The sequence below is a fragment of the Citrus sinensis genome, chromosome 9 (genome assembly GCF_022201045.2).
Source record: "Citrus sinensis cultivar Valencia sweet orange chromosome 9, DVS_A1.0, whole genome shotgun sequence".
NCBI lineage: Eukaryota > Viridiplantae > Streptophyta > Magnoliopsida > Sapindales > Rutaceae > Citrus > Citrus sinensis.
In genome coordinates this window covers 7,726,911-7,743,710 of record NC_068564.1, presented here as the reverse complement: position 1 = coordinate 7,743,710, position 16,800 = coordinate 7,726,911, and the positions used below count along the sequence as shown (strand labels likewise).

The 16,800-nt window shown below is 31.1% G+C and overlaps 1 protein-coding gene across 1 annotated transcript; it reads left to right on the top strand.

Annotated features, from left to right (window-relative positions):
- The first annotated feature begins 12,652 nt into the window (after window positions 1-12,652).
- On the top strand, window positions 12,653-14,813 carry LOC127899816 (F-box/kelch-repeat protein At3g06240-like). The gene is made up of 2 exons (XM_052433944.1): window positions 12,653-12,692; window positions 13,623-14,813. The coding sequence occupies exons 1-2, from the start codon at window positions 12,653-12,655 to the stop codon at window positions 14,402-14,404; spliced, it is 822 nt and encodes a 273-aa protein (XP_052289904.1). The 3' UTR covers window positions 14,405-14,813.
- Window positions 14,814-16,800: the final 1,987 nt, after the last annotated feature.

Sequence of the window (16,800 nt, the reverse complement as noted above, 5' to 3'; positions counted from 1 at the left end):
AATTCTAGGTCATCTTAATGGCTCACCATGAATATATGTCACTCCAAGAACAACTAATTTTCATGGTTCACTAGTTGCTGGTTCAACTAAGAGACTGATATTTGTGGTGAGAACACAACAATTTCTAGAACTAAGTAACTTCATGAGCATTAAACATTGATTCCACAATCCATAGAGAGCACAAAACACCACACATAAGATTTTGGTTAAGTGCATACATAATCCAATAAACTTGCAACTTAGATATAAGTTAAAATATGGAAACATGATTATAAAGCAGAAAATCTAAATTATACTGAAATCCAACCATAGAGCCATTCTTTTTTATAGTTCCATTAAGCATATGCCATTTACATATCTGCCTCAATCCTCCTACGTATTACGCCTCCATATTCACATATGAAATTAAAGGGAATGTCAAATATTAACTAATCAATTATTTTTAGAACATAAGGTCTGTAATCTCCTAACGCATAACGTTGTTGTAGGACATTAAATTGGATCTGCATAAATCTATAAGGATTAAGGCTTATGTTCACATCTCTCCTATTAACATAGAAGCCAAGGAAGTTCATTAAGAATCAAGACATTAGCACATACAGTGGGTGTACGAAAGCCAAAATGTCACCATCGATAAATGACATTAAAGCTACATCATAAATGGTGATAGTTTTGTTGACAATATTTATCCTCCCAGCAACGCAATGTACCTCATGTATGTTTACTAGCATATATGTCCGTATAGAGGAAATTTGAGTTGATTAACCAAGACAGATTGATTATAATGTTCCTAAAATAATTGAAATATAATACTCATGCCTCATCGATGTTTGTCTATACTATTTTGCCTTCTACAAATCCTTTTATGATGCCTTCATCAAAGCAACCTTCATATGACATCAGTGACAGTCTACGATGATATAACCAAATTTCTTCCATAAGAACTTGAAGAAACATGAATATTATAATGTAAATTATTATACTATTTTATGCAAATCTGTATAACATTTAACAAAACTTTGCTACATTGTTATTAACCATACTCAAATTTCTAGGTCAATACACCGCATCTATTTCCCACATTTTTAGGATACATCATTATACGGCAGTGAATGCTATTGATGTAGATGGACATATGCTGCATATGATAACAATCTAATTACATAGTTAGTTTACTAATAGAAGATAATACTATAAACCAAATTGTGTGCCCTATTTACAAGATTTTTTTAAAAAAAAATAATTACCTCCCCTTCAATCTATTTATTGCCTATTATCATCTGTAACCAGTCAGGAAGCATCCTAATTTTGATATTCCAAAATTTTTTAACTTTTATGATGTTGGCAGGGGTACTTTTAATCCACTCATACATTCCTTCTCTAATTTTTGTATTAAGTGGATTATTGTTATTAACTTCATCATTCAAGTCCGCATGGTTCAATAATGACTCAATTGAGTCAACTTCATTCGTCTTTATGGTTTTCTCTCTTATTGTTTTCTCTCTTACTAATTCAACATGTGTATTTGCAAAAGCATCCAAACTCCCTTTAATGTAACACTTTTGAACCTTGCGAAAGTATGATATTCCCACCATAGGCAAATTGCATGGAGGCGTTTGGAAAACTTCTTCATTAATGTCAACTGGGCAAATATCAATCTTGAAGTGCCCAACAATCTACACACATGTATTTTATTACTGAGTCAGAATATTTATGAAGTTATAGCATAAAATTAAATTGAAAACATTGTATAAAAAATTATAAATATCAAACTGTTTGGGATATAGCATAAAATTTCTCACTGACCTCCAATTAATTTGTCCCATCATCATCTCTCTTAATAGGTTTTAGCTTCATTTTCCTTGGCTTGCTTATCTCCTTTATAGTAATCGTATGCCGCAACTTCATTTCCCTCCTCATCTCAACCTTGATTTAATTCTTCAAATCTTCCAACTCACTTTTTATACTTCTAACAACTGCTTCAAAAATATTTTCGTTGTTATTATCAATGCAAACAGTGGGCATGAGGACATCATTGTTTTCCTCTTATAAAAAAGATGTATACATAATCAACTTTTTTACAAACAAATTTATTTTAGTAACATAATTTTTTCCCACTGAGTACAAAGATTTAAACTTATGTTACATAATCATAATCATTACAACTTATATAAACTTAGCAGGTAAATTGTTGTAAAAAAGATACCATAAATATTCTTACTTTTTAGGTTGTGGTTGTTTCATGATTGAAGTTTATGTTTGATACTTTTCTGCTAGACTTTATGAATATCAATGAACTGATAGAATATTTTGTCGAATTGATACACCAACAAGTTTTACCAATGTTTAGTTTCGACCTCTCTGTTTTCAGGCATTAATAGCATCAAAGATTTGTCATTGAACAACAAGAATGGAATAAGTTGTTGTTCACTTGTCTATGCGAAATAAGACCACACGTTCTCTATCTCAGTATACATGAAATGTCTTGATCATTCTAAGGAACTACATAGAGGTTGCCAACCATTAGGATGCTCTCAAACATACACACCTACAGCTTAACATATACTATAAGCAACCAGATGCAATGGTGTGTTGTACATTTCACAAAGTATGGTCATTTTAAAATAATATCATCACTTGATCTTACCATAAGAGCAAATGCAAATCCACCATGCTGTAATTGTCTTCTATATACACTTTATTTGAGATCTTTCCGTAGATTAAATTTTGCACCTTCTTAGACATTGCCTTTATAATGGAGTTGTAAGTTTCAATACATAATACAATCCCTAAAGGGTACGCATTGAACTCATCAAGGTTGTCTGCAAGTAAACTCTTGTTGTAAAAATCCAAAAACCGACCTCTAATGTAATACCAAAGCTCCTGTACGTAACCATGAACCTTCATCTCATACATTAATACATTATTAACCAAGTGCAACTGAAAAATCAATTAATGCATGTCTAAAAAATAACTCAAAGTTGTTTTACGAAACCTTTTTTTGCTTCAGCATCAGCAGCTGGTTAATTAGCTCAATAGCCCTCATTTTAAAGTATTCTGACACACGGGCATGTTGAATCTCCTTCACCCTGGTTCTTGAATTAGGTAATCACATATATATTCTCCAGGGCACTGCATGGATATATACAAGTACATTAAAATGATTGTTATTGGTTAATGATTGTTATAATATGATTTTTTTATGTAACTTATAAAAAAAAGCAAATTTTGTATGCACTTAGTTCTTCAAGTAAACCGGTCGTAAAAAATCCATATTAAACACTAGGGTTTACTACCAAATGCAGTCAAACATGTGCTAATTTGTAAGCAAACCACTCTTCAACACTAGGCAATAACATCTTAAACTACTTCGTTGAAGATATGGAGAAAGAAAAATATTAAATTTCTAAATTATCATACCCTTTTATAGTGACCAAATGCTCCAAGTATTAGGAAAGCCATAAATATTTGTTACATGCAAAAGTGAGCTAACAATATTAAAAAAGTAACAGACCTCATATAGATGAACGACATACTTTTGAGATGCAATGACGAAGTATCTATAGAATATATATTGAATGTGCAGGAATGTTCAGAGAGTAGAGTTCACTTATTGATCGAGTCTCAGCAAGTTAGTTACCTGGTTTGGTATATTTTTCCAGTTGAGTGAAATTTCATCAGGTACCTCTCTTTATTCATTACACACTTTATAATTTGATATGATCAGGTTGGTTTGATATAGCCAGCTGTTTACTTTGATTTTTTATTTTTTACTTTTTCTAAAATCTACTTCGGCAATAAAGTTGTAGTACTAATTATGAAGGGAAAAAGTATTTTCTTGGTTATGATTATGGACAAAAGATATTATATATTTGGTTCATTAACAAATGCATGATAAGTCCAACTCTTAATTAGAACAAGAGATATTTATAATACATTCTTCATATGTTGGCGTATAAATGACTAAATAATAGGTATCGTTTGGTATATATCATATATACCTGGTTTAATGGCACAAATTTGGCAAATAGAAGGAAAAGAATAGGTTAAAATAAATTAAGTATGAATAATGTGTTTAGTGATAACAATTCTTATACATGTCAATATCAAGGGTTAAGTGAAGGCTGTCATTCTCTATTTTGTACATAAATTAAAAGATAATTACCACATCAAAACTTAATGAAACCATAGATAGTTTCAAATTACATGAGTTGATAATTACTATTTCTATAAACCTACATGTCATTGAGGAGAGAACTGAAATATTAATAACAACCAATACTAGTGACAATTCCCATATGTATCGAAATGTAAATCTACAACAATCTCAATCAAATTACCATTAAAAATTATAATTTGCTCAAATTATACTACACCTTTTCTATTGTATAAGTTTCTTATTCATACAATATACAGACCTTAGAACAACGAGAAATCTCCAATATAAACTTTTTCTAAAAATTAGTGCCTTGCATGAAATGACTCAAGTTACTACCTTTGATCTTGCATATTGTCTAGGTCATATATGAACATAGTATTATTGACAAATAGTTCAAAATTGTCACATTAAAATTACTATGTAAAATACTCACCAAAAATTGCGAAGGCAAGTATCAGTTCACTTTTGAATTTGGCAAATTGCATTTCTCTTAGTATGTTAATATTTCAGTCATGGTTGCAATAATCTACAACATAAATTTTATAAAAGATACTTGAGATGGCATATATGTAATAGAAGGATAACAGATGCAATGCACCTCGTTGTGAATCCACCTCGTCGGGTTTAAAAATAACATTCCAACTTGACACACAAAATTCATTCCTAATTCAACAAGCCTCTCCCTAAATATACTAAATGGACCACTTTTTTAACTCATTTTCTGAATAATATTATTGATCTTGCACATTACTAAAAAACAAAGTTATTAATAAAAGATATAAGATAAAAATGTTGAAAATTTTCACTCTTTGTCCAGATTATTGTCCAATGCATATGTAAAATATGCAATTCATTGTCTAATAACAGTGTTGTCACCACAAATGGTCTAGCTCTATAAAGTCCAGACGATGCAGTAAAGTGCACTTCCTCTAAACGTGACATTGCTAAGGCTTTAGGAAAATTTACTTCAAAACTCCTATCAATACTATTTACATGTGAGTCCAGCAGAGTATTGATTTGTGAAACATTATCTTCAGCCTAATGGTAAATTATAAAACAAACACCGACTTATTATAGGGTCCATCTCATTTTAGTGGACCAAAATGCCCAAAATCCAAATAGGTTTACTTGATGTTAATTATTAGAAAGTTTTGAACTTAGAAGAAATTAACCAAATGAAAGTACATAAAATCAAGTGAAAGCCACTACCCTAGATAATGTGTTCGTGTAGAAGAAGCGACAAGAGAGAGAAAGGACAGTGGAGGTTTTTAATTTGAAAATAGTGATTTCAATCTTTGATTGGACAATTGGAAGACAATTTTAACTCCGTTTTCTCCCAAATTTTAAAAGTAAATTTCTGGCATTGCCCTCTATAATCTACTGATCTTGATTTTTATTTTATCCTCTTGTTTGCTAATATTTGAGATACCCATTTATTTTTACAGTAAGTTAAGAATATTGAGTTTCTTGATTTTATTAGCCATTAGTATTATCTACATAAATATTTGTTCTATAACTCTATTAATATAGTGGAAGATTTTATCGGACTACAATCATGTGGTTTTTCCTACTTTGAGTTTTTCACATAAAAATATGCATATTTTATGTTTTTTTTTTGTTTTAGATTGTGTTGATTTATTTTCTACCTATTTATTTGTGGTACACATCCTATTTTAATCACAGAAAGAATGAAAGATTTTTGTTTCTGCTTAATTTGCAGCTGCTTGTGAGAGTCCCTTATAAACACTTGAGAGTGTTTGATTGTAGAGTATACATTCACATCCCTAAAAATGAGAGATTGAAGCTTGATGATAAAGCCAAATAATGCATTTTCTTAGGTTATGGGCATGAAGAATTTGGGTACAAATTATAGGATCCAATGCCAAGAAAATTGATTAGAAGTGGAGATGTTGTATTTCTTAAAGATTAAATAGTTGGTGATACAAAAAAGAGTGATGAATCTCAATCATCTCTAGAGATTTCTATTATTCCAAATCTAGTTTCTCAACTTGTAGTTTATTATAATCATGAGGGAGCTAGAGAGGATAATAATAATGGTCCAGCAAAACCAATTAAGCAAGTACCCCCATAACCACCTGTACTACCAGTTGAGCCAGAATTAAGAAGATCCACTAGAGAACGGCGATCTTCACTAGATATCCTCCACAAGAGTATGTAATGTTTACATATGGAGAGGACCCAGAATGTTTTGAAGAAGCTATGTCTCATTAGCATAAAAATGAGTGGTTTAAAGCTATGCAAAAAGAGATGAAATTGTTGAATGAGAACTACACTTATGACTTAGTAAAGCTTCCTAAGGGAAAGAGGGTACTGAAGAACAAGTGGGTTTATAGGTTGAAGACTGAAAATAACTCACAACAGTGGTACAAGGCTAGATTAGTTGTAAAAGATATCTATAAAAAGAAATGTGTTGATTTTAAAAAAATATTTTCTCCTGTGGTGAAAATGTCTTCTATCCAAGTTGTTATAGGATTAGTAGCTAGTTTGAACTTGGAGACTGAACAACTTGATGTAATGACAACTTTCTTGCACGATAACTTAGAGGAGGAAATATAAATGGAGCAACCTAAAATGTTCAGTGTCGGAGGCAAAGACAATGGTACAAGAAGTTTGATTCTTTTATGGAGAATTATGGCTTTGGTAAGACTATGTGTGACCATCCCATTTTAGTGGACCAAAATGTCTAAAGCCCAAATAGATTTGCTTGATGTGTAATTATTCGAAAGTTTTAGACTTATATGAAATTAACCAAAAGAAAATATATAAAAGCAAGTGAAAGTCCTCGCTCTAGATAATGTGTGCGTACAGAAGAAGAGGGGAGAGAGAGAAAAGACTATGGAGGTTTTAATTTGTGAATAGTGATTTCAATCTTTGATTGGACAATCGAAAGACAATTTTAGCTCTATTTTATCCCAAATTTTGAGGGTAAGTTCCTGGCATCGCCCTTACAATCCTACTGATCTTCATTTTTATTTATCCCCTCGCTAGCTGTTATTTGAGATATCTATTTATTAGAGAGACAGTTATTAGGCTGTTACAGTAAGTCAAGAATATTGAGATTATTGATGTTATTAGCCTCTAATATTATTTAGAGACGAATTTGTGTTGTAATCTCATTAATATAGTGAAAGATTTTATCGGACTATAGTCTTGTAATTTTTCCCACTTTGGTTTTTCCACGTAAAAATCTGTGTCTTTTGTGATTGTTTTTTTTTTCTTTGGATTGTGTTGGTTTATTTTCTGCCTATTTATTTATGGTACACATTCTATTTTAATCACACAAAGAGGGAAAGAGTTTTGTTTCCACTTAATTTGCAGTGGCTTGTGATGGTCCCTTTCCCCACACTTACATATATTATATACTACAATGATCCTCAGCTATGATAACAAAAGAAACATTAGTCATTTGTCACCGTCATTGAGTATTTTTTCTTCTCTTCTATCAGTTGATGAATACGTGACTTCACACTCTGCTTTGAGACCACAAATGGACTTGCTCTAAAGGGTGATGTGGGTGAGCTATAGTTTTTTTTTAAACTAAGAATTGACATTTCCCCATCTTGTCGATGTTATATGTGAATGCGTTCAGCAAAAGAATAAATTTTGAAACATTATCTTTAACTTGAAAAATAAAAATGACTTAGTTACATATCAAATCACCATTTATATACGACCAAATAACCAAAATTGACTAAACGGCACCTCAACGAACACGTCGTGCTTATCATCCACATTTTGACATTTTAATTCAGTTATTTCTTGTCAATTCCAATCATATTAAAATTAAGATCAATTGAAATTTCTCTTTGATCCCCTCTAACATCTCTCTATTTGGTAGGTTTACCATACATTTCTTATCTCTTTTCACAAATGTGTCGCAATCACAATGAGATTTTGATGGACCCCCTGACTTAACCACTGATACGATGTCATGTAAAAACTTATTTTGAGATTCTACACGAGCAATTAGCACCTCTATATGTGCACACAACCCTTTAATATCCTCTACCTGTGAATCAAGTTTCTTAATCACAAAAAATGGTTGACGCTATTGTTTCCTTCACTGTGGATATTCACTACATTGGTTGAGCATATATTCAGACTAGTGCCTACAGATATCACTTGAATTTTAGATTGTTTGTCAATAAACCTCCTACTAAACTCAAGTTGCTCGTCTTAGAAGAGAAATTATACTAAATACATAATAAGTCAACAAACTTGAAGGCGTCTAATAATTAATAACTCGTTGCCAAAAAAAGTATAATAAAAGTTTTTCTTGCTTAGCTAGAAATAGCTTGTACTTCACTATTTTTTTTTATTATTGCAACTTGTAACTTATTGTTATTTTTAATTATTACAACTAGTAACTTATATTATTATTTTTAATTACTACGAGTACTTAAATTAGTTTGATTCGGTCATAGCACGTAATTTTATATATCTGAAGTACAACTAACTAATATTGTTTTAATTAGTGGACTACGGACCACAATGATCAAGGCTCTTAATTTCTTAATCTTTGTGACAAATTTTGACACATAATATTTAAAATATCCAAGGCTCAGATTTAATTTATTTACAATTTTCCTAGTTAGTCGTCAAAAAGCAAAAGTTTTCAAACTACTAAAATTAGTAGATTATATGAAAAATCAGATGGCTTTAATTGAGATACTAAACTTTGACTAAAGTGCAAGATCCTTATTAGAAAGCACTCTCTTTATGTATGTATGTATGTGTGTGTGTGTGTGTGTGTGTGTGTGTGTAGCCCTTCTCTAGTGCGATGAGCTTATTTTTTTCATGCAGACACGCTGAATTAGTTTTTAACTCTCTTAAATTATACAACTTTATAACTTATTGAAAAATAACTCTTTTAAACTGCATAGTTTAGGAGCGTGTCCGCATTAAAAAAGAAAATAAAGGTGCCCACACCTGAAAATGACTATATATATATATATATATATATATATATATAGCTTTTAAGTGTACGCACATGAAAATTTCTATTAATATCTAATTTAACTAATATAATTTCTTAAACCCTAATTTCTTTTAATTTTTCAAATTACTATATCTTCTTATACTTTACTTTTGTAATTATAGAAGAAATTAAATTATAATACTTAATAGAGGATGATGAACAAGTATCAAATCTTTTTTTATGATTATGGTAACGATCGATAAAACCTTCAAAAAAGAGAGAGAGATTATAGTGATTTTTAGATTTTTTATTTCACTTTTTAAAATAAATTTTATAAGTTTTATTTGGTGGGTGCTTGGAGAAAAGATAAAAATTATAATAACGGTAAATTTGAGATTAGGTGAAGTATGTTGAGAGATAACGATTAGCTTAAAATTTTTAATAAGGTTAACTGAAAAGTGGGGCTTGGTATGATTACTAAGGGAGGTTAAATATCACCACTCAATCTACAAAAGAGCTGAGAAAATAACTTTGGCTTAAACTTCCGCAAATATCCTCGTGACTTCAGCAATTTTTTAACAATATTAAGGTTTTGGTGATAAAATGATAAGTGCTGAAATATTAGGTAGTAAAATGTAATAATCAGAAAGTCTTGGTGATAAATTGATATGTCAAGAAATCTCTAGTGAGTAGTTGATAATATCCCTTTATATTAAATTGGGTTCAATTGTAATGAATGATCTTCACCCATGCAAAGATCAATAAAATATAATAAAATATTTCCTATAAATAGGATCAGTCCTATTCGCTCTTTCCTATTTTGATGACATTTATAAGAAAATTCTATAGAAAACAATCAAATGGAATCATTAGTGGACTACTAATTTCAGCGATTCTTAATTTCTGTCATTTGTTAATTTCATTCAAAAAGATTGGAAAAGTCATAACCACCCAAGATAGCTCTATGAAAACTCCTTCAACCAATTACGAAAGAAAAACATGTAATGCCATAGCTGCATTCAGTCAATTTGATAATACACAACATCATCTCAATTATTTAAAAAAAAATGAAATCAAACAGCTGAGTAACATTCTTCCAAAATGATCACCCAAAGATTAACTAACTATTTCAACAAAAATAAGTTTTGAACATTCATTTGAATAATACCCAAAACACATTACAAAGTTTGTCAGACACAAAGAAAGTAGCAAAGTTGATTAGTATATAAGTAAATGTTGCAAAAAGAATAAGAAGAAGAAGAAGAGGCCCATGTCAAGTGCTTGCCCAACAAGAAATTAATGAGAGATTCAAGAACTTGATGAGAGAAGTAAAGTGAGGAGAGATTCCATGATGGCTGAAAAAAATAAAGATGAGATTATGTGGGGTAAACGTCTACGGGTGAGTTTTGGGATATGTATGAAAAATAAATTATAAAATAGGAATATTTTTGGTATTAGAAATTAATTTTATTCAGATTTCTCCATTCAGTAAAAGCCGAAAAAATTGACTTATTTTATTAAGTCAAAATTATCTAAAAAGTCCTATTAAGTTATAAAAAGAAATATCTCTAGTTAAATTAATGAATTAAGTTAAGTCATTTTAAATCATTAAGTTAAAAAAATAAACGTCATCATAGTTTTTGTTATTATTATTATTAATTGGCCAAGGCGAAATTTTACTGATCATATGACCGCAATCACTCATGTCGAAGTAATAATAAGGATGAAAATATTTGGTGTTTAAAGGATGTTGATGTGATTTGACAAATCTACTACCATCTCTATTTTTACTATGGTCGGCTTTGGTTTCTCTTTTGAGCTCATTAGATTGGTCCTTAGCGATTTGGCAAATTAGGAATGAGGTTTAATGGTATTTAAGATTGAAAGAGGAGCAAAGGGTTTAATGTTTGGGCTTGGGCCGATTCTTTGAGTGCTATGGCTCAGCGTGAATAATCTAAGTACTATAACACTACATAGGACACATGTCAAGTCTCTCTCGTACCGTCAAACTAAGACCGAAACGTAAATGTTAACGGCTAAGAAAATATGTACCTTGTAGTTAGGGATGGCAATTGTACCCGCAAACCCGCAAACCCGCCCAAACCCACCCGCCAAAACCCGCCCGTTGCGGGTAATTTTATCTGTTGCGGGCGGGTTTAGTATTATAAATTAAAACCCGCACATGGATGCGGGTGGGTTTGGTATTAACCTTATATCCGGTGGATACCCGCATGGATATCCACCAAACCCGCAATATTTTTTTCAAATATTTTTAGTTTAATTTTAATCTAAAAATGTATAAAGAAAATAATGTCATTAATTAAATTACCAAATAGCCAAAGGCTCAAACTTGTGTATGTGTGTATGTGGCCTATATCCTATTCTAAAGTCATAATCTAAAGAAAACTAAAGGCATTTTCCTTCGAATTAGTATTTGAAAATATTAATCTTAATTATTATTATAGGCATTGTGTTGGATGGGTGCTTATGGTGGTGAATGAAATGAATATCTTCTCTTGGAGCTTGTTTTAAATGATAATATGAAATGTAATTATTATTTTTAGATACTAGTTTGCGTTTTTTAAATGGATTTGTGTAATTTATACTTAAATTTGAGAATTTGTGTTGAATTGATGTGGAAATTTTAATTTTTCATTTACATTATTTAAATATAAAATTGAGTATGTTATATGGAATTTGAGGTTATTATTATAAATTTATATATTAAACATTTGTGATTTTAAATACGGAAACCCGCAAAAAATCCGCCGGATACCATTGCGGGTTTGGTAATTGTTAAAACCCGCTGCGGGTGGGTTTGGTAATTTAAATTTTGTGCGGGTTTGGGTTTGGTAATGGCAAACCCGCTGCGGGCGGTGCCCATTGCCATCCCTACTTGTAGCCAATATTATGTCGTCACGAGAACCTTTGTGCAACAACGCACTTTATATCTTAAGATATCATTTTTATTATTATATTTTCGCGCAAATATATATGGATGTATACTCCACAAGTCTAAAACCCTTGGGTAAGGAAGGCAAAATGCAACATTGGGCTCGGTTTTTTCAAATCCAGGCCCAATCCCCTTAGAGAGAAAGTATAAAGGTTGGGCTTGGGTTGGAACCATTTCAGGCCTAGATTGAGTTTGGACTTTTACTTATTTTTAAAAAATTTTAAATTGTTATAAACATGAAATAAATAAATAGTCAACAAGTTGTGTATAATCAATTATGAATTAAAAATAAATAAATATTTTAAAATAAAATAATAAAGAAAGAAAATAAAGTAAAAAAGTTTAGAGATTTAATTTTTTAATTGTAGATTCTCTAATTCAAGCACCATTTTAATTAATTAATAGTTAAAAGAGAGTTTAATATTATAATTTTATTTTTTTTAATTCATTATTGATATACATGAATTAGGGCTTTAAACTTTCTTTTATTCAAATTTTTATTATTTTTAAATTTTAATTTATAATTTATTTTTTAAAAAAATAGAGAACTTAAGCCTATCTTAGACCTTTTTCCCTTAAGCCATCATCCAAACCCTTTATAATGAGGCCTGGGCCAAAGTCTGTGGTAATAGGCTGGGCAGGTCGGAGGTTTTTTGCCGTCCCTATCCTTAGGCTGTGTTTTAAATATAACATTATATGGTTTTATAACATTGCTCACATTAATTTATTACTAAGAGTGTGCTTGGGAAATTTTGGGAGCTCATTGTGGTGCATTATAATGCGCCACAATGTGCCATTTAGGCTTATCCTCGGTTTTATTATTATACAAATCCGAGGTTCTCTTCAGTTTAGATGTTTTGGAAGAGATATAAGTTTAGAAGAAATCGGTTAGAATATACAAGGAAAAAGAATTTCATTTCATATTTAGTCTCTCAAAAATAATTATTGGTGGTGAGAGAGTATTCTTTGGAGATAAATTATTGAATTTTTTTTAAAGGAATATTAGGGAAGTTAAAAGGACATGCTATGAAAAAAATAAATAAATACATTTTGACCGTGTAACATTATAACTGGCCATGTCGTTAGATTCTTCAAACCTAAGAAGACTAAGATTAGGAGAGCAACTTACAACTTTCTTATGTTGTGGTGGCCAACTAAAATTCCAAATCCTAAGTGCTAACTCCAAAAACTATCACCATGTTCTTTTCTTCTGTCGTCAGCCAAGTCAATTTGTTTTAATTCTAATTTTTTCTCTTATTTTTTTTTTCAATCGTAAGAAATCATTAACAATTATTTATATTCTAGATTCTAGAAGGAACAGAATTGTAGCCTTTCCTATTTAACACAAACAGATCCATAACGTAGGATTTTAAAAAAAATTCCAAAGATTTAGAGAAGACACAAAAGCTTGGCTGCTGCTAATAGATTTTTCACTAAGAGAAACAATGGAACTCTTCTGAAGTTAAAGTACCTGTGGATATCGTGTACGAAATCTTTATAAGATTGCCCGTAAAATCACTTATGCGTTTCCAATCGATCTCCAAGAGCTGGCGTGACATAATTGACGGCAGCCTTCGTTTTGCTAACATGCATATGTCCACACGACTGGCTGTTGCCGACAAACCTCAACTTTCTACCGTTGTGCAATTATATTGACGCTTTCGATCGAAAACGCCGAGCGGCATTAACATTCGACGGTAATATTATCAAGGAAAGTGATTGTCCATCACCAATCTTGGATTACTCAAAGAGAGACCATTACTATGTTTTTGTTGAATTTGTTGCTTATGGTTTATTATTGCTTCAAGATTGTTGGGCTGGTAGGAACAAACTCTTTTTGTGCAATCCTCTCAGAGGAGAAGTTTTAGAGCTGCCAAAGCCATTACAAGATTGTTCCAAGGACTTTCTCTTGCTGAGAAGTTTGACAAGTTACGGAATTGGATTTGATAGTGCTACCAATTCTTACAAGATTGTTCGGTTGGGTAGAGAGCCGAGGAATAATCTTGAAATTGAGGTATACACTCTTGGCACACATTCCTGGCGACACGCTTCTCCATCATCAATCCGCCTCTCTAACAATAAACTTCAACTGCAGTGTCTATCTGAATTTGGTTTGTCTGCATATGGAGACATGCACTGGAAGAATTGGGAATTTGGAAGTGATCATGAAGCACGCATTATATCTTTCGACTTCAAGAATGAGCAACTTAATGAGACTCCCCTACCAGATTTTGGATGCCAAGGTAAACATTATAGGAGGCTTCGGTTGATTAATCTCAGGGGATTCTTGGCAGTTGTTAGTTTTCAATCTGATAGACACATTGAAATTTGGATGTTGAAAGATTATTATTAAAAGGTAAAAGAGACTTGGGTAAGAGAATACAGAATTAGTACTCAAGTTTGGGCGAGAGGATCAGATCCGAATCACAATGGCCTTTTCAGAGCTGCCGATATAAGTTTTTGGAGAGAACGTCAACAATTTGAAATTGGTGTTAGCAGTCGTGGGTTGCTTTTTGTTGAAGCACTAGGTGGACAAGTATTCGTTCTTGATCTCGAAAGAAATTGTTTGTGGCATTTGGATTGTCCACAAAGTTATAATTTTTTTAAGAAAATAACTACAATATTTAGTTATACAGGCGGCGTTTTCTCTCTCAGACAATTTGGCAATCCAATTGCAAAGAAACCTCAAAAGTACAACTTTCTAAAAACAGTCCATAGGGTGTTTGTTTCTCCATAGATAGACATCGGGGATGTAGGATTTGCTTGTGTTTTTCAATATAGCATCTCTTTTTTCCTTTGAAAGAAATGTAAGTTGCAACAAAGAATTTTTTTTTATGTTTATAAAGAAAATTCCAAGATGGTATGTAAGTTGCAATAAAGATTTTTCACCAGCCATGTGATGTAAGTTGCAATTATCTATTTCCCTTTGCCCGCTGGAAAAAATGTAGTTTTGGGTAGCATCTATATTGATTGTGAATTGTGATGGCGCCTGAAGAGTGATTACTGATTAATTTTTTTTTCAATCCTAGGCCTTTCAAATTCTACTACCTTCTTGAAAAATCATAGATTATATATAATCCTAACACTACTACAAAACTGATCATTTCTAATAGAATTATTTTGTCACAAATAATGTTACTGGCATAATTATTTTTTGTCACAAAAGCCACGATAAGAATGTTGTGACAGAATATTTATTGATTTGTGACATAATATAACTATCAAGAAACAGTGTTAAAAATATACTTTCACACGTGGCAACTTATATGTATAGTATTTTGTTGATGTGGCATCCTATTTGGCAATTGAGTTGGCATATCTGGTCCCACAATTGGCTGACATGTTAATTATAATTTTTTTTAATGTAACTGATGTGGAATCTGACATATTTGTACATGTGGAATAATTTGCAAACGTGGCATATGATGTGGCTACTAACATTATGGTAATGTGGCAATCATTTCTGTCACAAGTGGATGATAGATTTTTGTCACGATGGGAAATATATTCTGTCACATGTGCATGATAGATATTTTTCAATTTCAATTATCCTTTTTTTACAATTCCTAAATAATAAAATTCTAAAATAAATCCATTACAATTTAAAAAAAATACAAATTGGTTTAGTAAATCACATAATAAATTTTTATAAAGTATAATCCAACATACATATATTTATATCCAGTATTCCAAAATATAAAGTAGAAGATAAATTCAATCCAGGTAATAAACATATACATTGATTAGTTAACTAAGAGATAACTACCAAAAATATATAGCTTAAAATATTGAAATTGACTCCAAAAAGAAACATCAATGTATGTTAATCGCCTGATCACCAGTAGCATATATAAGCAATGAACAACAACAACAAGTTCCTGCATACATAGAAATAAAAGAAAATGCATCAATGTAATGAAATTTTGAAATGCTGCTTAGTTACAAATACATAAATGTACATCAATCTTCAAATGAACCAAATTTTATTCACAGTATGCTTACAAATTGCCCCCCCCCCCCCCCCCAAAAGCATACACAACATCAACCAACAATAAAACGTACACAAGCATTAGCCAACAAAAATATGTAAACAGAAACCTAAAAAAGCCTAAGCACTTAGAATGCTTACAATTATTAAAAAACATTAGTTAACAACAAAGTCAAACTATTCTATTGCCTATAAACTATAATATTCTAATTAATACAAATATACTTGAAGAAAAATGGAAATGAGGGAATAATTACTTATGAAAACTAAAGTGAATATTTGATACCTAATACTCTCTTTCGTATATTCGTAGTATTAAAAAGCCAACTTTCAACCGATAATTATATCACATACCTGAAATAATCACAACTTTTCTAAGACAAAGGATGCCCACTCCTTACGGATTTCATCAATCTCTTCTTCATTATAAGTTTTCTTTCCAAAGAACTATAAACAGATTCAAATAAATTAGCTATTATATAAATATAGTACTACATCATAAAAAAATGCACACTTACATCTTCTTTTAGAACATTGTTATCAACAATGATATCTTGGATATAGGACATGACATAAAACCCGCATTCGACATTGCCAGGTTGTCTCGGTGCCTAAAAAATTATTCAATTAATTGTATGTTAAGAATATTTATCATTTGAACTCAAATTTGCATGATAATTAATAATTAATTACTTTTACCTTCACTGTAGCCCAATTAACTTTAACTTTATTACTTGAAGCTGATTCTTTAACATTAAGTC